We start from the raw sequence: 21585 nt of genomic DNA on the forward strand, positions 1-21585 counted from the left end.
AAGCGTTTGTAAAATCTGTTTTGTTAAAAGCAAAACATTTGAGAACTGGTTTTAAAGTTGTATAAAATATATTTTCATAATTTTAAATGGTACGTATTATAACTTGTTTTGAGTGCATAACATACATACTTACATACTCGCTTTCGATACTGTACCTTTCTACAGTTGACATTTTTGTTTTTACCAAAATGGGGAAAAAAAAGGGAAGATAGCTTTAAATGGACATTCAGTGTAACTGGCTTTCTTATTGAAAAATGCAACAAGCGTATGTGTAGTTGAAAAATAATTACTTTTGCTTGGAAAACATTTTTTTAATGGAGTTATCTTTTTTCCCCCCATCTCCAGCCCTTACGTCGTCCTGACTCATCTGATGACCGTTATGTAATGACAAAGCATGCTACCATTTATCCAACTGAAGAGGAATTACAGGCGGTTCAGAAAATTGTTTCAATCACTGAACGTGCTTTAAAACTTGTTTCAGACAGCTTGTCTGAACACGAGAAGAGCAAGAGCAAAGAGGGAGATGATAAGAAAGAGGGAGGTAAAGACAGGTGTGTTTACAGAGTTTTTTTACTTTTGTATAGTTTTGTTTTCCTTATGTAGACTTAACTTATACTTGAAATAAAAGTTACAAGGACTAAAAATTCTCTTGTGTTAGTCTACATGTGTTATGCTTATATTAGATTTTAAATGTATTCAGCTGCTTTCTGCTGAAATGAAAAATAATTTCATACAATCTCTAACCTTGTAATTTATTCATTGTATTTAAACTTATATAAAACTATTTCAAGTCTGTTTTCAAAGCAGCCATTGTAGTTTTTCAATTGCTTTCAGCTATTCAGTGTTTATTCATTTGTTGCATCTGTTGCATGTTCATTCTTTCTTTTAACAGCTTATTTTATCTTTAACACGTTGACCCATAAGCATGAATAAGCTCAAACTTTAGCAACATATTTATATCTGTGTATATTAAACATGACTTTTGTTATTCTAATTTATGAGACAGAAAAGCATTAATGGCCTTTGCTTTTCAGTTGTTCCTGAGAACTTATCTCTTGATTTATTAATTTTTTCATATTTCTTATCTAAATAAAGGGTATTTCTAAAAATATTAAATGTTCTTATACTGTAATTGATGCAAATTTTAATGATGTAAAAATTATTTCATTTACTACTGTGTGTTGAGAGATTATCATGGTTGTGGTTAAGAAGGGAAATGTCATAATATAACTTGATTTTACCACAGAGCTTTAAAAGGAGTTTTGCGAGTGGGAGTATTGGCGAAAGGATTACTTCTCCGAGGAGATAGAAATGTCAACCTTGTTTTGCTGTGCTCAGAGAAACCTTCAAAGACATTATTAAGCCGTATTGCAGAAAACCTACCCAAGCAGCTTGCTGTAAGTATTATGGAAATGTTCATTTTTACCCCTTGTCTAGTTCAGAAGTTTTTGGCAGGACTAACTGTGCTTCAGCTTAAACCTAAGCCAGCCTTTAAAGTTTTGGCTTGACTTTCCAAATTGCTTGATTGTACAAATTGGTAGCACAGTTTTCTACTTTGTTTTTTTAGGTTTTATAGTGCTTCTCTTCAACATGAAGCCATCTTGCTAATTTATTTTAAAATGTAAAACTGCAGCACATGTCCTCTTCCTATTCTTTTTTCAAGATTTGAATCATAAGAGAAAAGACAGTTCGGGGAAAATTTTCATTTTTTGATTTTTTTTTTTTTTTTTTTTAAACAAAGCCCATGTATGTATAGTAAGCTTAAAGTTTTAGAATTCATGAACTTCTTGCCTATTTAGTTGAATACATGTTTTTAATAAAATATAGTAACTAAAATAGAGACTTTCTGATTTGAATTTTCCCAGCTTTATTATGATTACTTTCCATTTTGTACATGTTATAATGGTAACAATGACTTGTTGCTGTCTTTATACAGGAAGTTGTGGCAAATTCAATTAATAGAATATCCCTTTTTGGTCCTACAAAAACAAAACTTGTTTTTAAGTTTGAATTAAAAAAATTTTTATTACAGTATCTTGTTAGAATCACAGACTGGAATTTAAAACAAAGGTTCCTTGAATAATTTGATGTATAAAACTTATTTAGGTATTTGAAATTCAAGAATTGGCATTTCATTGGTAGTGGAGAAGGCAATGGCACCCCACTCCAGTACTCTTGCCTGGAAAATCCCATGGACGGAGGAGCCTGGTAGGCTGCAGTCCATGGGGTCTCGAAGAGTCAGACATGCCTGAGCAACTTCACTTTCACTTTTCACTTTCATGCATTGGAGAAGGAAATGGCAACCCACTCCAGTGTTCTTGCTTGGAAAATCCCAGGGATGGGGGAGCCTGGTGGGCTGCCGTCTATGGGGTCGTACAGAGTCAGACACGACTGAAGCAACTTAACAGCAGTAGCAGCATGTGTTCTACGGTAATGTCAGAATAAATAGTACCTGACCACAGCAGACCAGCTGATACCAAAATGGATAGTGAAGCATGCTATTAAACTTGAGCTCTGATGACTCTGGCACTTATTGTTGTTTGCTTTATATTACCATTGTTCCAGATGTGAGATTTTTTAAAATTGTGGATGAGTCTTTTTAAGCATAGGAGCCAGGAGAATTGTCATTATGTGTCTACTTGTTACCTTTCCTTGAGGCTGCTAGGGCAGTGAAAGGGAGGAAAAGAAGCTTGAGGACTTTGAAAAAAGTATGTAATTTGCAAAAAAAAATCTTAAATTGTTGTGTTTTGTAAAACTACAAAGGAGAAAATGTTATATTCTAACTGAACAATCAGTAGTTAAGCTAATGCTTTACAGCACATTCTTTACCATCTGAGCCATCAGGGAAGCTCAAAAACAAAATACAGTTTCCAGATCAATCTGTACTTGTACAGTGGATAAGCAGGAGAGAGAGAATTATCATCATCACTATCATAGTTAACGTCTATATGATACTGTGTGCCAGGCACTGTTTTCAATTTTTTGTGTAGTTCATTCATTCATTCTTCCTACAGTCTTACAGGTTAGATAAATTTTACTGTTACCATTTTATAAAAACAGGTATAGGGGAGTTAAATATTTGCCCAGCTTCACATCATTAGTAAAGTAGCAGAGCTGGGATTTGAACCTAGATTGTTGTTGCTGTTCAGTCGCTAAGTCACGTCCGACTCTGCGACCCCATGGACTACAGCACACCACGCTTCCCTGTCAATATCTCCTGAAGTTTGCTCCAACTCATATCCGTTGAATATGATGCCTTCCAACCATCTCATCCTCTGTCGCCCCTTCTCCTCCCCTCAGTCTTCCCCAGCATCAAGGTCTTTTCCAATGAGTTGGATCGTCACATCAAGTGGCCGAACTATTGGAGCTTCAGCATCAGTCCTTCAGTGAATTTAGATTCTATACTGGGAACACTCCGTGTAATTTCTAGAGTCTTCCTTTGTTCATGCATACTGAAGCTTATTACATGTATACTAAATTGCAGTGAATCCTGTTGTTGTTTTTTTTCTGTTGAGCCAGACTTTCTGCTCCCTGATTTAAAATGTAGATCTGTTGATTTCACAGACAAGGTGCACTGGGTATGGTTGAATTACGGCTCCTGTTAGTTTCAGGTATCTTTTTTAGTCTCATTCATATTCTGCAAATATTGCAATACTAGCTACCCGGATGCTATTTTAGGAAGGTATGGTAATAACTATAGCACTGTTTCTTTCATCCAAAAATTCATCATCTAAAAGGTGCATACACACATACAGATAACTCATATAATACAAATAATGGTAAATATTAGTTCAACAAAGAATTCTAAAAGGAAGAAGGAGCGAGAGACTATAATTTGCATGTTTTGCAAGGCTTGGAGGGAAATAGTATATGATCTAGTCCTTACAAAATGGTTAAAGTAGTGTGAGAAAGTGAAAGAGCCATAATGAAACTGCTTTGATAATGTAAGAGGGCCAGCTAATTTCTTGTACTCTTCATTATATAGGTTATAAGTCCTGAGAAGTATGACATAAAATGTGCTGTTTCTGAAGCGGCAATAATTTTGAACTCATGTGTGGAACCCAAAATGCAAGTCACTATCACCCTGACATCTCCAATTATTCGAGAAGAGAACATGAGGGAAGGAGGTTGGAAAGCCATTAAACATTCTACTTTTTATTAACTTCTTTTTTTTCCATTTACCTACTCTTTAAGATGGCATTAAGCCCTAGAAGGCAACATGCTGGCATTACATATGAATCTGATAGATTTGACTTACATAGCAACTAGTTTTGCTTAAGATTATTTCCCAGATCTTTTATTAGTGTCTTTTTAGTAATGCACTTTTATATAAAACACCATGGTATTATTCATTTTCTTGATTTTTTTTTCTTTTCTTGCTAACCTCAGATTTCTGGAAAAAGTTTAAATTATTCTTAGTCATAAGCATAGTTGACTTATGAAAAATTAAATCTTGCTAGTAAAGGGCCACAAATTTAACTTCTCTTAAGTCCTTGTTCTTGTCTTTAAAAAAGACAAGGGAGCTTCATAAGTAAAATTGGTTGAATACTCATAACAGTTTAAGAGACATTGTTATATATGTAATCATGGATTTGGCTTGTCCTGAGGTAAATATTTCTGGTTCTCTGAGGTTGCTCTTTGGTTTGGAGCGCTTTCATAAATGCAGAGCATCCTAATGCACTTAGATTTGGGCATCTGACCCCCGCTTTTCTACCAGAGATTTGAAAAATAAATGATGGTAGGCGTAGTTAATGAGTTACAGCACAATTAGAGGTTTTTAACTTACTTTACAATTGTAGACTATGAAATCCTGCTGGTGCCAGCAATGTTGCTTTAGGGACTGTCCTATAACATTTTCAAAGCTTCAAAAGCTTTTAAGCCAAAAAGCATGGTCAGTGTCTGCGGTATGTTGGTTCTGTTGTTTTATGGGTCAGATAAAATTTACTTTGTTTCCTTTCATGTTGTTTTTGTACATCTTAATTGGTTGAATATGGAGTTATATAGTCTACACTAATATTTCTTTGTGATACAGAGGAGAAAAGAATACTTAAAATTAATTTGTCTAAAATAGCATGAGTAGACTCTCAATTACTATTCCTTTAAATTTGTTTTCTTACAGCAAACCAGTTTTTCTTTTTTTTTAAAGGCACTGGGCTTTACACAACCCAGGAAAAGAACATTTTTACTAAAAATGCTATTATTAAGAGACTTGTTTAACTTTGCATACATAATACAGATATACCACATATCAGGACTTGTATGTTGTATAAGCTTTTATCTTAAAAATAAGTTGGTTTTGTGTGAAGGTTCTTTTATATTAGCATGAATTTCCACTCAAGGTCTGGCTGTGGATATTGCTGGAAAAACAGTTCCTGAGTCAATCTGGTCAATTCGGATGCAGCATATGACTCTTAGGATTTGAAAAGGAAATCTTTGATTATGTTATAGATAAAAGTTACTGTATTTAGTATGAAATTATACTCATATAACCACTTACCTTTATTTCAGAGCACATTTTGTCCAGTTATATTTAGGTTTATTTAAATTTGTGCAGTATCAAGTCATTTTGTTGCAGAAGTCTGAAATTAATAATTATCATATTTGTAGTCGTCTTTAATAACCTATCCCTTCTAAAGGAAACAAAATTATACTTTTGTCTGACCCAGACTTGAAATAGAATTATTGTTCTGAATTTCATAAGTATTACGGTGAAAGAAATGATCAGTCCAAAATTGAAAGATTTTCTTCAAGACACTGAGCTGAAAAGTTGGATGTGCAAAAAGTGTAGAAACATTGATAGTGTTCCTTGCTGCAGATAACTGCAGTAAACCATGTCTTTAGCCTCATTATGAAGATTGCTGCAGAAAAACGGTATGTATTCTCCCTCACTGCAGCTCTGAATGCTCTGTGTCTTAAAATCATTTAAAGCCTCTAGCTTGCTTTGGGGAGTTAGTCCAAGGGTAAGGAAGGCTTTGCCGGAAGAGTACTTGTAAACCGTGAGACTGGTGACTTGCACATAGTTGTGGTAGGCTGTTAAATGCGTAATGGTCCTGTTTAATACCAAAAATTATTTAAAGGATATGATTACATTTCCCAAATAACTGTTAAACACATGACAGATCTATTTTACAGTATTGTGTTTGACAGTTAAATATTAAGTAAACCTTTAATTGACGTGAAGCTTAAAATGTTCAAATGTTCTAACCCTTGCTACAGCGTCTCTTCTGTAGCAAGTCAAGTATTGTGTGTGTTTTTTTCCACCTTTAGCTTATCAGGCCCGGTCCAAAGCCTTCTAGCAGAGGGAATTGATTCCTGTCAGGGGTTGCTGCCAAGACATCGGAAGGATTTTTGACCAAGGTTTTCAAAAGCTCAGTGTCACACCTGCCATTTGATTTAAAGAGGGATATTGGATGCAGAGTCTGGCATTTATTGTCCTTTGTGTGGCTGTTCTGTTTGTCTTTGTCTCTTCTAAAATTGAGCAGTGTTCACACTAGTTTTTAAATTGTTGGGTGGATTATATATTTTACATAACCATGTTTAATTTAAATTAATATATTCCCATTAACTTTTAATCATAAAATAGTGTGGACACAGCGTGTCTTCTAACTGGTGATTAACCCCTTAAAATTCATAAAATACCTCTCGTAGGGTAAGAATTTGCTTTTTTTTTTTTTTTATTAATTTTTGTTTTGTTAACTGGGTATTAGGAAGCAAGTATGATTTTAGTACAATATATCTAAGGGGTTAATCCACTTGAAATATAGAATGGGTGCAAAAATCCACACTCTAAATTTGACAGACATTTCCTACTTATAGCTCTTAATTTGTTTTTAAATTGCAATAGGTGTCTTGGCATCTTTGAAATTGTATCATTAATTTAAATTTCCAAAGTTATAAATGTTTGTGTGCAAAAAGAAAACTTTTCTTATATTGGAAGAAATTAAAACATGAATTAACATTAAAATTCAGAAACTTCTTTAGAGATTGCACATTATCACCTATTTGCATTTTAGCTTTAGCAAATAACATAAATAAATAAGGGACATGGAAAGGGTTCTTCAGCCTGTTCTATAACCTTGCTTTGGGGAGTGGTTTTTTGTTGTTGTTTCTTTTTTTAGTTCTTCAATTAGCTCTGCTTCCCGGTGTCCTTTTTCCTTCTTTCAGAATAGCCCATTTCTTAACTATGTTCACTATATTTTTGGATTCAGTAGTTGATCTTGCAGATTTTGAGGTTATTTATTGGTTTTTAAAAAATTACTAGTATTTCTGACTTGCTACTCTCTTTTTAGTGCCCAAGTTCCTCTTTCAGTGGCATTTTCAGAATGCCACACAGTGTTTTTTGAGTATCTGTAAATCTCCCTTCTAATATGTTCTCTGAAAATCCATGCCATCTGATTATTTAAGGAGTAAGAACTAAGCAAAGAAAAGCCCAGACAAGGGATATAATTTTTTTTATCACTTTAAAAATATGCTTTTTAATATATCATCTACTCAAAATAAGGACAAGTATCTCTTAAGATTTCTTAATGTTCATATAAAAATATACCATTAAATAACTTGCCCAGAGTTGCAGTGGTACTCTTAAAACTATCCTTCATGTGTTCTTTTATCATATATTTCATTGTTTGTCTCATATTCATTTGGTACCCTCAATGATTTATTAAATCTTATACTAAATGTGCTTTAATTTGGGTGCTTTCTATCTAGAAGGCTGCTAAATTCAATAAATTACTTGCCTAGCATGTTATTTTCCTATATTTAGAAAATTTTTAAATATCACCAAGAATTGTGAATTAGATTGGTTTAGTTATGAATAGTTTGATTAGCAACTTTTATATACATTTTACCTATATGTTTAGATGAATGTAAGCTGGCCCTCCAACTAGTTTTATTAATATAAAGTTAACTTTTTGCCCTGATTTAGGTTCAGATTTTCTTCTCAAGTTTTATATAACTCATTTATATTTTAATATAATAATTGATTAAAATCAGTTATTATAAACTCTATAACTTAAAAGATTCTGCATATTTATCATCAAACCATTCTGCTTACTGTATCTGTTCTATTTCTATACTTACTCTGTTTAACCATGCTAGTTCCTGTTGCCCTTCTCTACTTCACTCATTGTTTCTCTCCAATTATTCTTTCTTTGGAATACTTTATGGGAACTGAATTTTAAAGGGCATTTCGTATTCCTTTACAACTAAAGTTCTCTTGTGGAAGAGAAATCATTGAACTCCTAGAAATGCCTGTTTTTGACTCCTTATTTTTTCTGTGATTATTACTGCATTGATCATCCCATATTTATCATTAGTTCTTTGACATTTTAGTCCCAAAATAACCTGTGACCATTTAAAATACTGAACAAAAGGATAGTTTACTGTACATTCTCATTTATTAAGGTGGATTTTTGTGTTCCCTCTTGTTGTCTTTGTGCTGGTGCGCTGTATCCAGTAATCCTTCCTTTTGATTTTCTTTTGGTGGGGTAGGGTTTATATTTGTAGAAATTACTTATTATATTTCTAAATTAAAGAATTCTTGATCTTCATATTAGATTTATGTAAATTTGTTAAATAACTTCCTGGGTTACATTAAAGTGCTGACAAAACCCTCAAATGGCTCGTGTGACACTGATGCTACTTTAAGGAAGTGTCTTGCTCACCTGGTCAAACACCCATTCCTCACTGCATTTTGCCAATTCAATCCATTTTAGATGTAACCTCGGGTATGGTGAAAGACCCACCGGACGTCTTGGACAGGCAAAAATGCCTTGACGCTCTGGCTGCTCTACGCCACGCTAAGTGGTTCCAGGTTCGGAACATCATTTTACTTTTTTCTTGTAGCCTTATGAGAGAGTAGTTCAGTACAACATGTTTAACTGTGTTTAAACATTTCAAAAGATTGCCCAAGCAATACTATTTTAAATTAAATATCAGAAAATATGTTAACATAGAAAGCTGGGTATGAAGATCTGCATATTGCAGTTACTATTAATTTGACAATAAACTAGGATTTGGGGGGTGTTTTGTAGTTTGGGTTTTTTTATTTTTATTTTCAGTGGCCATATTTGAAGCTGACTTATTCAGGAACATCACATGTTTGTGTATATATATTATATTCCATAAGGCTGCAGATTAACTTTGCTTTAAATAATGGAATATGTGTTTAAAGCTTTGTGTATAGTTTTAAGATTTTTTTCCCCTCTTTCTCTTAAGTTAATAAGTGTAGGGAATGAAAGGTGAGGAAGCAGCTGTTTGGTTTAGTGACTTTGCAGTTATGCAAAGGCACAGAAAGGAAACCAAACAGATTTCCTTAATCTTTCAGTCCCTAGACAAACTTTTTAGCTCTTTACTTTTTCTTTAATTTCTAATGTAGGCAGACTTTTTTTTTAAGTTTACTGATTTAAATGAACACAGGTCAAGGTTCACAGGGGATCAAGAACAATTATTCTTGTATAATCTGTTTACTTTGACCTAAAATATCAGCTTTTAAATACTAATCCTGGCATAAAATATTGCTGTAAATGGCAGCTCATTGAATCCAATTTTAAGTGTGGTTATTTTTGTTTTATTTTTATCTGAGCTTCCATTGAACAGTGGTATTTTAACTTTTTTTTCATCAAGGGATATTTTTAATATTTCTAAGATTAATTCAGTTGATTTTTGTGTTGCTCTCAAGGCTAGAGCTAATGGTCTACAGTCCTGTGTGATTATCATACGTATTCTCCGGGACCTCTGTCAACGAGTTCCAACTTGGTCTGATTTTCCAAGCTGGGTAAGTAATATGTAACTGTATGTGAAAAATAAACGTCTCAGAAATACTTCTGCAGTTTTTTATAGCCTCATCTTACATCTAATTATCAACTTTATTTCCATTTCCTAAATGGAGTTTTTTTCTTTTTCTCATGAGAAGTTCTAGGGTCTTATCAGACTGTTTAACTTGCTGAGAATTATACTTGATTTTCTTTTTGAATTTTCCTTCTTTTTTTTTTTACTCTTCACACAGTGTTTATTATTTTTATAGGTGCAATTATTAGTTGTACATACATAAAGATACAAAGAAAATTTTAAATGAGCTATTAATCTCCCTATGCAGGATTTTGTTGATATTTTAACAATGTATAAGTAATTTTTAACATTTAAAAATATGTATTATCCAAAAAAATGCATAAAATTAGGAAATTCAAAGAATGCAGAAAGGCACAAAATAAGAAGTGAAAGCCTTCTCATCATTTAAAGGCCAGTTATCATGGCACAATTTTTTGTGATTTTTTTCCAGGGAGGAGAAATGCATATATGCACGTCGTGTATATTCCTATTGTTTTATTTATGTACAAATATCTCTTTGATGTTGAAATATTTGAGTTCCTAAATAGCAAAAATTCAGATACAGAAGGATTCATTCAAAAGTATAACTGAACCTACAGATTCTAGAGTTGGGTTAGGGAGAATTGACTAGCCAGGGTTATCTTAATTCTGGGAGCTCTTTGAGAACGGTATTGACTACTCGGTGTTTCCTTTTATGGACATGCCATATTTTATTTAACTGGTATCCGTCTGATGGACAGTTGCATTGTTTGCAGTCTTCTGCTATTAAATTTTCATTGTATGGTAGTCACGCTTTTATGAGTATTATATACATGTGATGGCTAGGGTCAATTGCTATAGAATTCCAAGGTCAAAGAACATGTTTTGATTGTAACCAGGAAAGGTGGATCATTTAAAATTACCAAAAATTGTTGAACTTAGCATTTTCTTCACATCCTCACTAACTTTGGGTAAGATCACACTTCTTAACACATGTTAGGTAAAAAATGGAGTCTTATTTTTTATTTAAATTTTAAGTGATTATTGGCATTTATAATTATTTTCCTCTTAACTGGTAGTTCCTGTTATTCATATTTCGCATAATTTATAATTACTTTCTATAAGAAATTAGCACTTACCTATATTAAAATATTTTTTCCAGTTTTCATTTGCTTTTCAACTTAATAATTTTTGCTGTTTTATAAAAGGTTTAAAATTTTTACAAATTCTAATCCATTAGTGTTTTATGACTTAACAACTTTGTATTCTGTCTACAAAATACTCTCTCATGTTTTAGATTATAGATTATTCACACATGCTTTCTTCTAGAGCTTTTTTCCCCCAATCAAGTTATGTTTATTACAGATGTTTGCTTACTTATTCCTGGAAGGATATATTCTGTATTACAACAGGAGTTGTCTCTCAGTAGTGAGAAGTGGGCTTAGGTTAGAGATCTGTAATGTTTGGATTTTACTAGGATAAAATATACATACATTACTTGTATAATTATAAATTAATTTGAAAATCATAAATGGACTAGAGGTAGATCCAGCAATATGTCTTTCCAGACCAATTATCAATTATTCCAATACCATTTAGCATTTTATTTAGTAGTGATGTTCATTCTCCCAACCTCCATTTTGAAATATCACCATTATCATAAACCAGTGGTTCTCAACCACATTTCAGTTTTGCCCCCAGGGGACATTTGGTAATGTTTGGAGATATTTTTGGATGTCGATACTAGTTATCGATAACACTGAGGAAGAGAAACCCTTTGTTAAACCAAAGTTCCTTTGTTGCAGGCCTGTTTCTACAGTAGTCTTTCATTCCTCAATCTTCTCTATTAAACTCTTTTTTCTATTTATTTTTTACATATTTCTTTAACTGGTTGCATCGAGTCTAGTCATGGCACACGGAATCTGCCTTGTGTCCTGTGGGATCTTTCCTTGCGGTACATGGACTCTAGTGGTGATGCACAGGCTCCAGAGTGCTTGAGCTTCGATAGTTGCAGTTCGTGGGCTTAGTTCTCCCGCAGCATGTGGCATCTTAGTTCCCTAACCAGAGATTGGACCAATGTCCCCTGCATTGCAAAGTGGATTCTTAACCTCTAGACCACCAAAGAAGTCCTTAATCTCTTTTAATTTTTAAAACTTCATAGTGTGTTTTAAAATTCTGATGTCCTTTTCATCAGAGTTTCCCCCTCTCTGTTCTCTGCTGCTCATTATAAAGACCATCTTGCACTGTTTGGGGGTTTTGTTTTTGGTTTTGTTTTGTTTTAAGTGTGTTTTGTTTTGTTTTGGTTTTCTCATGTTCTTTTTCTAAAAGAACTTGACTGCCATTTTGTTCAGTTTAATGAACTCCAGGGTTCTTTTAATTATTTTTAAGTAGTACTGTATTGAATTAATAGATAATTGATAGAATATCATCACTTTTGCAGTGACAATAAAGAAAGTTTTGTGTTTTATTTTTGTCCTTTTATTAGATTTGCACTAACTCTATAAAAATTAATTTAGAACTTTTGTTCTTTAAACTCTGAAACAGTTTTTAGGATCATCAAAAATACTGTTTTTTGAACATTTGTAAAATTCATTTGACATTATCAGTTCCCAGTCCCTTATAAAGAGGGTAGCGCTTTCTTGATTTCTTTTATTGTGAGTAACTGTTTTGTTTAATTTTTCCTTCTCCTGGAGTTAATTTTGGCAACTTTTCCTAGAAAAATTGACCCATTCAACCAGATACTCAAAACTTTTATGTAATAGAGTTCTGTGCCCTTAAAGTTTTAAAAATGCCCATTATAGCATCTTTATTGTTTTAATTCTCTGATTGATTAGTCAGTAATAGCAGGTGCAGTATTGGAGCAAAATAACCAATGGGTGTTTCAGTATTTACTTGTGATGAAAATTCAATGAATTATTGATAGATTTTTAATATACAAATGTATGTACATTATATAACTTAAACTTTTTTTAATATATAAAAATACAAGCATTCTATATTATCATTTTACTTCCTCCTTCTTTCAGCTTCAGTCCATGCAACCCAGGTGTCCTTGAGACTCTTTCTGTTATATTATGTCTAAGCTTCAGTACTTTTGAGACTGGACTCTCAGGCCACTTCTCAGCTATTCTTGAAGTCTGAAAGTCTCACTGCAGATGGCCCTTTACCCTACACCTTGCTTTTTCTCTTCATCAGAGAGAGCCATAAACTTCAAGGGACCCTCTCTGCTTTGAGGGTGCAGAGCTTTAAGAACTGAGTGGAAAGAGAGGATGCACAGGTCAAAGGAACTAGGGGAACATGGGCCATGGCAGAGTGATGATGGACGAATCAGGGAGGGCAAAGAAAGCTGCTGGCCAGTCTTTGAAATCATGTACATATAACATAAAATACCAGTATTTTGGTAGTTTAAAGCACACCAAAATGTCAGTACTTTGACATTTAAATAGCTCTCAACATTATATCCTTTCAGTTCAGTTCAGTCGCTCAGTCGTGTCCGACTCTTTGCAAGCTCATGAATCGCAGCACGCCAGGCCTCCCTGTCCATCACCAACTCCCGGAGTTCACTCAGACTCACGTCCATCAAGTCAGTGATGCCATCCAGCCATCTCATCCTCTGTCGTCCCCTTCTCCTCCTGCCCCCAATCCCTCCCAGCATCAGAGTCTTTTCCAGTGAGTCAACTCTTCACATGAGGTGGCCAAAGTACTGGAGTTTCAGCTTCAGCATCATTCCTTCCAAAGAAATCCCAGGGCTGATCTCCTTCAGAATGGACTGGTTGGATCTCCTTGCAGTCCAAGAGACTCTCAAGAGTCTTCTCCAACACCACAGTTCAAAAGCATCAATTCTTCAGCACTCAGCCTTCTTCACAGTCCAACTCTCACACCCATACATGTGTACAACATAGTAATTCCATATTTTAATACATTATGAAATGATTATTGCAGTAAAACCAATTACTACAATATTGTTGACGATGTTCCCTATGTGCGCTTATATACCTGTGACTTTCTTATCTAAAAGCTGGAAGCTTAATGTCTAAATCCCCTTAATATATTTCAGCTATACTGCACCCTCCTAAACTCATTTTTATTAGCATTTATCTGGTATGTTTCTGGTATTTTTCTATCCTTTGCCATAATTCTTATCCTTTTCTTGTTCTTTTTTATGTGTGAATATGTTTCTTTTCTGATTATTTAGACAATTAGTTGTTGACCTTATAGTTTTATATGGTATTTTCATTGCATCTGTTTAACAATTTTAGATAATGTCTGTTAACCTCTCATCTATAAAAGCTGAGAAAATGATCACTTCCTCCTCCTCCTCCTATCCTCTTGGGTTTTTGTTAGTATTTTCTTTTTTTTTTTTTCATTTGTTTCATTCATTCATTTATTTTAATGTGTCAAAACCTGTTTCTTGATTTATCTGTTTTACTCAGTGAATGCTGATTCCACTTAGAAAACAGGAAAGTTTACACTTAATGCTTTTTTAAATCTTAAAGGTTTAAAAATTACTACATTTACCTTATGTGTCAGTATATTCCCTTTGATTATTTAATGGTCTCTATTTAAATGCTTTGGTGCCAGCCACTAGGGCTTTACTGGGGTTTCCTCTTTTTATTTCTTGGTTGACTGAATTTTATCATCATGTAGTTTTTATCAAAAAGTGTTTGAAGTTTTTAAAATTTCTTTCATGTTTGAGAATCTTTGCCAATTACCATTACTTTATTGAAAAATGTATTGTTAGGTCGCAATTTTTTCTCCTCCCTTTATTGGTATTGCTCCATTATCTTTCAGCATTGAGTATTGCTAAATCTAGTTTATGTTAATCACTTAGTCATGGGGTCACCAACTCTGTGACCCCATGGACTGTAGCCCTCCTAGCTCCTCTGCCCATGGAATTCCCTAGTCAAGAATCCTCAAGTGGTTAACCATTCTCTTCTCCAGGGGATCTTCCTGATCCAGGGGTTGAACCTAGGTCTCCTGCATTTTGTGCAGATTCTTCACCATCTGAGCCACCATAAGTCCAGCCTATTTTTCTTGCCTTTACCTTTTCTGCAGGTTGCTAAAAAATTCTGTCTTTATCCTTGAATTTTAGTAACTTAACCAAATTATGTCCTGGAATCTGTTGTTAGTGTCATCATTTCATTGAAATCTTTGTCTGCACATTTGACAAATGATTAATATGATCCTCTATTTTCAGTTCACTTCAGTTGCTCAGTCGTGTATGACTCTTTGCGACCCCATGAATTGCAGCACGCCAGGCCTCCCTGTCCATCACCAACTCCTGGAGCTTACTCTAACTCATGTCCATAGAGTTGGTGATGCCATCCAACCATCTCATCCTCTGTTGTCCCCTTCTCCTCCTGCCCCCAATCCCTCCCAGCATCAGAGTCTTTTCCAATGAGTCAACTCTTCGGCATGAGGTAGCCAAAGTATTGGAGTTTCAGCTTCAGCATCAGTCCTTCCAATGAATACCCAGGACTGATTTCCTTTAGGATGGACTGGTTGGATCTCCTTGCAGTCCAAGGGACTCTCAAGAGTCTTCTCCAACTCCACAGTTCAAAAGCATCAGTTCTTCAGCACTCAGCTTTCTTCACAGTCCAACTTTCACATCCATACATGACTACTGGAAAAACCATAGCCTTGACTAGACAGACTTTCGTTGGCAAAGTAATGTCTCTGCTTTTGAATATGCTATCTAGCACCACTTACCCTTATATTGGATTCCCTTTGTCCCATATATTTATTATCTTTGTGATTGTTTTAATCTTTGTTCTCTTTCCTCTTTTGTCCCCTGTTACTGTTTTTTTGGTGATAATTTAGTTTTCACCCATGTCCCAATATTTACTATTTATAATTCATTTATTAGTTTTATAATAATGTTCAGTTTGCTTAATTAGCTCTGCAGTCTTCCTTTTCGTCTCAACCTTGAGGTTTTAATTTTATTGGTTTTTTTATTTATCAAGTTATCTATAACTCAAAATGTTGACAGTTGTATCTTTATTCCCTTAAATTAAGATTCTTCCAGAATAAATTATTTTCTAAGTAAATATTATTTTTTAAATAATAAAAATTTGATTCACAGCAAAACTGAGCAGAAAGTACAGAGTTCTCACATACTGTCTGTCCTTACACATACAAAATCTCCCTCTCAATATATGCACCAGATTGATACATTTATCACAAGCAATGACTTAACAGTATCATTCAAAGTCCATCAGTTCAGTTTAGTCGTTCAATTGTGTCCAACTCTTTGCAGCCCCATGGACTGCAGCACGCCAGGCCTCCCTGTCCATCACCAACTCCCAGAGTTTACTCAAACTCATGTCCATTGAGTCAGTGATGCCATCCAGCCATCTCCTCTGTCATCCCCTTCTCCTCCTGCCTTCAGTCTTTCCCAGCATCAGTGTCTTTTGCAGTGAGTCAGCTCTTTGCATCAGGTGGCCAAAGTATTGGAGGTTCAGCTACAACATCAGTCCTTCCAATGAATAATCAGGACTGATTTCCTTTAGGATGGACTAGTTGGATCTCCTTGCAGTCCAAGGGACTCTCAAAGTCCATAGGAAGTAGATTTCACTCTGTGTTCCACCCAAATGCAAAGATATCATGCCTGGTTTGTTTTAGTTTTTTTCATTTCTTTAGGGCTTAGCATTGTCAGTTCCATTTCCAAGTCATCCTTTGATACTAAAACGTGCAAACAAGAACTGTCTTAGTTTATTCACACCTTTTAAAATACTTCTATTTCTTCCCGCATGAGCTCTGCTTTGAGGATTGCTTATGGAAAGGAGTAGTGTTTGGCTTTCTCTCTTGGCATGTATTCTTTTTTTTTTTTTGGATGCCCCATGTAAAGAACTTAGTTCCTCGGCCAGGTATTTGAACCCAGGCCCCAGCAATGAAAGCACTGAGTCCTAACTACAGGACTGCCAGGGAGTTTCTAGACATGGGCTTTCTCTCTTCTGTTCCCTAATTCAATGTGCTGTGGTAGTCTTTGAGGTAGATTCCCTTGGCACACCTTTAGGCTTCAGATTTCAAACCCACAGTGGCCTCCTAGAGCCTTTGCCTGTGCAGAATTTGCTGTTTTTTTCCTGAAACTCTTCACCATCTCCTTTCAAAAACACCTTTCTGTTTACCTGAATCAGAAGAAGGTTTGGGGTGTGTGAAGCCACTTTGGGAAACTTCATTGAGAGTTCACAGCAGTCTTTGATATTAATTTTCCCTGTTTCTTACTCCTTCGAAAGAGCTTATTTTTTTTGTTGTTTGTTTTATCTGCATGTTAGTCAAGTCTGTATTTATTATTAGAGATAATTAGATGTGGATAATTGGAATTCTACTCTTCCCTACCTGTCTTCGGCAAAGAGCCTTCAAAACTGATGAATTCTGTTGCTTTTCCTTTCTCTTTTTAGATGAAAGGTGATTATTTTTAGAAAAATTTCTTTGCCTCAGGCTGCCCGCAACATGACTTGTTCTTACTTTCTGAGTTGAGAGAGTTCTGGTGAAATTTTTGGATTTTTTTTTTCCCCCACTCAACTGCCAACCCCTTCCCCATTGTCTTCTAAAGAGCCAGTTAGGGAAGTATAAATGGAGAGTTGCCCAAGGCCACTCACTTTCTTAGAAATACTCTTTCACTGGCCTGTTCCTCCATTTAATTGAAGCCATTTTATATTTATTTGGGTGGTGGTAGTGTGCTTCATACATATTTCTTTAATCATAGCCAGGTTTGGGGGGCAAGAGATCTTGAGATTTGGCTTTGCACTGTCACCTTAAGCAGAGAGTAACTTTTCTTCTTGGTTTGCATGAAAGAAATTTGAAGTTCTTGTGAACTTGATCTTCAATTTTGTTTAGCCTTCAGATTACTTATTGAATAAATCTAAGTCCTACCACCTGCCTTTAGTGTTTACCACTACAGTGAGTACAGCAAATAATATACTGCCTTCAAATTAGTTCTTCTTTTGTCCTAAATCTGTAGTGATAAGTAAAGAAAGTATAGGTAAAATTCTCTTGTAAGGTTGATCTGACTTAAGAATTGCTGTGTAGAATAGAAACCTCCTTTAGATTAGTATACCTTTAGAATGGTATACCTGCTGTAAATTGCAGAAAGGCATTTTTTGGTAAAAAGTGTTTTAATGTTTATTGTATATTTTATTTTTTAAATCTATATTAAGCTAAGGAATATTTTATGAAAGAGAATCATCTGTCATGGATGAACCTCCGAAACATGCTGAGTGAAGGAAGCCAGACACAAAAAATTATACATTATATGATGGCATTTGTATAAAATATCCAGAATAGCAGATCCAGATAGATAGAATGCAGGTTGGCGGTTGCCTGAGGCTTAGAGAATGAGAGAACGAGGAGAAACTGCATGATGGGCCGGGGGTTTTACTTTGGAGTAGTAGAAATGTTTTGAACTAGATAGAGGTGGCTGTTATTCAGCATATTAGTAAGTGTACTAAATGCCACTGAAGTGTTCACGTTAAAATAGTTAACTTTATATTATATGAATTTTATCTTTATTTATTTAAAAAAAAAAAATTATCTGTGAAATGAGATAGTCCCCAAAGAAGAGGCTGAGAGGCCATAATTGTTCTTTTTGTTCATACAGCAGTTAGAATATGTGCTCCACATACCTTTTCACGTATTTTTTTTTCATGTGTTAGTCGCTTTGTTGTGTCCAAGTCTTTGCAACCCCATGGACTGTAACTCCCAGGCCTCTGTTCGTGGAATTCTCTAGGCAGGAATACTGGAGTGGGTGGCCATTCCCTTTGCCAAGTGATCTTCCTGATCCAGAGATCAAACCCACTCTCCTGTATTGCAGCCAGATTCTTCACCATCTGAACCACCTGGAAAACCCTATATATATATTTTTTTTTTTTGGAAGAGTGTATTAGATTTTAGTGATGATGACTTGTAGTGAGAGAGCTCCTGTCAGTTTTAGAACCAGTGAGGAGATTCTGAATGATAAATGGTAGAACACTGACATCACAGGGCAAATAACTTTCTTTTCGCTTGCAGGAGTAAGTTACTACTGTTAAAGATGGGAAGGAAGAATATAATACCACATGAATGTTTCCCTAAAGCAAATATTGCAATCCTGGATTTCATGTCATTTAACATATAATATTTAAGAGAGCGTTTCTTTTTTAAGTAACTTTTGCCATCAGAATCCTTTATATTATTGCCTAAGTAATCATTTCCCTTGTTTGATTCTGTTTGTCTTTGATGTTGTCCTTTTACTTTTTTTTGTCCTTTTACTTTTGAATGCATGCATTTAAGAGTATATAAACCTCCTATGTTCTACTTTTGTTGCTTGCCTAACCATGGACATCTGCTTGGAGACCAGCCATGTTCCATAGAAAATTAACATTTTTAAATTGCTTGCTTCACAGCAAATGATCTCAGAAGGCAGACAGTTGACTTAGTTTTACTGTGATTCAATATATGGACTTTGTGTTCCATAAATACTCATTTCTTTCTTGGTTCTTATTTAGTTTCTACTTTAATACATAAGTATAAATTATATATTCCCACTAGAGGTCAGTCAATAAGCAGGTTTTTAAAAAGCATTGAATTACCTTTAATATTTTTGTATCTTGACATAGCTATATTCTGGGGCTTCCCAGGTGGTGCTAGTAGTTTAAAAAGCCCACCTGCCAATGCAGGAGACTTAAGAGACTCAGGTTCAGTCCCTGGGTCAGAAAGATCCCCTGGAGGAGGGCATGACAACCCACTCCAGTAATCTTGACTGGAGAATCCCATGGACAGAGGAGCCTGGCAGGCTACAGTCCTTTAGGGTTGCAGAGTTGAACATGACTGAGCACTTAGTATGCATGCACCTGTATTATAGCTGATTAGTGAATATTTGTTTTTCCCTTAACATTCTCTAAAAGTACTTATATAAATTTGAGGTATTTTTGGAAAGGAACATATTTTAAGACATCAATTTTGTATTTTAGTAACTTGTTAATTACAACCCTTGATTTCTTTAATTAACAGGATTATTTTCACATTTCTTTCCAAAAGTATTCTGATCATAGGTACTTACTAAGTATTTTCTATATGCCAGCCATTTATGCTAGGCAAAGGGATTCCATAAATGACAATTGACAATCCTTATTTTCAAAGATTCCAGTCTTTTGGACATCTTGAAATAATACTTGTCTGGACAGGAAAAGTGTTTAATATGCATTCATAGAGTTGCCTAGATAACTGAAGCTGATGCCTTAAAATACTAAAATTTTTAAATGAAGACCCTTTAAGGGTCTTGTGTCTTGAACAGTTTTAAATGTCTTGAACAACTTCCTACGTTCTTCAGCTTAATTAGACTGAACCATCTTAATTTTTTTTTGTTGCAATTTACATTTATCATTATTGACACCTGTTTTTCTCAGATTTTTTTAAACTTCATGCTCCTCCTAGCTGTCATCTTTTTTTTTTTTTTTTTTTTTGCTTTTTATGTGTACTCGCTCTTCAGATTCGTATCTCTCTTACAACTTATTCCTAATTTGTTTGGAACTAAAACCTCCACATGTCCAATCTTTTAAGAATTATTCTTACTTAAAAGATGCGAGTAATGGCCTTGGGGTGAGTAAGTGGATGTGGTTTTTACCTCTAATTAAATCTATGAGTTTTTTAAGTACACAACTAAAAATGGATCCTCAGTGTTTTAAACTTCATTATCATTTTAAGGGTTTCATTCTAGTTTCAATCTGTTTCGTTTCTTTGAATTGTTACTGGTGATTTTATTTAAAATTTGAGTAAAAGCTGCAATGTGGATAAACCTTAAACATAATGCTAAGTAAAAGAAACCAGACACATAAAGTGACTTATTATATGGCTCCATTTATATGAAATGTTTAGAAAATGCAAATCTATAGAAATAGAAAGTGGTTTATTGGTTGCCAGGGGCTGAGGAAAGAGAATGGAGAATGGCTACTAGTAGGTGTGGAGTTTCTTTGGAGGTGATAAAATGTTCTGGAATTAGAGAATGGTTATGGTTGAACAACTTTGTAAATGTACTAAAACCCACTGAATTGTACATTATATCTTAATTTTTAGAATCTAAATGGAAGCAGATCTTTCTAATAAACTCTTCAAAATGCTTTCTGGATCTAAATCCATACTTCTTTTTTTTCTTCATTGGTTTTAACTGATTTTGAGTCTCAAATGTAATTTACCGTGAAAGTATAATTTATATTTTCTTTAAGGATAATAGAAGTACAGTTGTATGTTAAATGAAAATTTAGATAATTGTTCTTAAAGGAAAAATAAAAGTCATCTTGGTAGAATATGGTCTTGCTATAACTCTTCAGTATTATCGGTATGTAGGCATTAAAGAACAAGTATATGTGAGCCCTACATATCTAAAGAATTTTAAGGACTGTCATATTTTAATAGAAAAGGATAGCAGTAACTGAAAATCCAAAACAACCCATTAATCTATTTTTCTTCATTAAGCACACATTACAAAATAATTTTTAAGATATAAATTATATATTGCCTTATTTTGTTTTCGTTATTTTTAATTTTATATTACATGTAATTTTTATTTTCTGATTTTGTGACTTGTTCAGTGTGATTTTTTTCAATCTTTAAAATGTTTTTTGTTAATAATTTTACTTATTTTTTGCTCTACTGGATCTTCATTGCTGTGCGGACTTTGCTCTAGTTTAGGCGAGCGGGGGCTTCTCTTCAGTTGTGATGCACAGGCTTCTTCTCATTGTGATGGCTTCTCCTGTTGCAGAGCACAGGCTCCAGGGCACTCAGGCTTGAGCAGTTGTGGCA

General features: G+C 34.4%; 1 protein-coding gene across 4 annotated transcripts in view; it reads left to right on the forward strand.

Annotated features, from left to right (window-relative positions):
• Window positions 1-21585, forward strand: part of ZFR (zinc finger RNA binding protein) — an 83734-nt gene that overhangs the window by 54782 nt on the left and 7367 nt on the right. For 2 of the 4 annotated variants that reach the window (XM_027520577.1, XM_027520576.1), the window contains 5 exons: window positions 346-551; window positions 1247-1397; window positions 3986-4127; window positions 8715-8812; window positions 9680-9775. In XM_027520577.1, the coding sequence (XP_027376378.1) occupies window positions 346-551; window positions 1247-1397; window positions 3986-4127; window positions 8715-8812; window positions 9680-9775 (693 nt within the window). The remainder of the gene's footprint in view (window positions 1-345; window positions 552-1246; window positions 1398-3985; window positions 4128-8714; window positions 8813-9679; window positions 9776-21585) is intronic. The other 2 variants (XR_003507251.1, XR_003507250.1) reach the window with 1 other exon arrangement.

Source organism: Bos indicus x Bos taurus, chromosome 20 (genome assembly GCF_003369695.1).
Source record: "Bos indicus x Bos taurus breed Angus x Brahman F1 hybrid chromosome 20, Bos_hybrid_MaternalHap_v2.0, whole genome shotgun sequence".
In the NCBI taxonomy this organism is placed as follows: domain Eukaryota; kingdom Metazoa; phylum Chordata; class Mammalia; order Artiodactyla; family Bovidae; genus Bos; species Bos indicus x Bos taurus.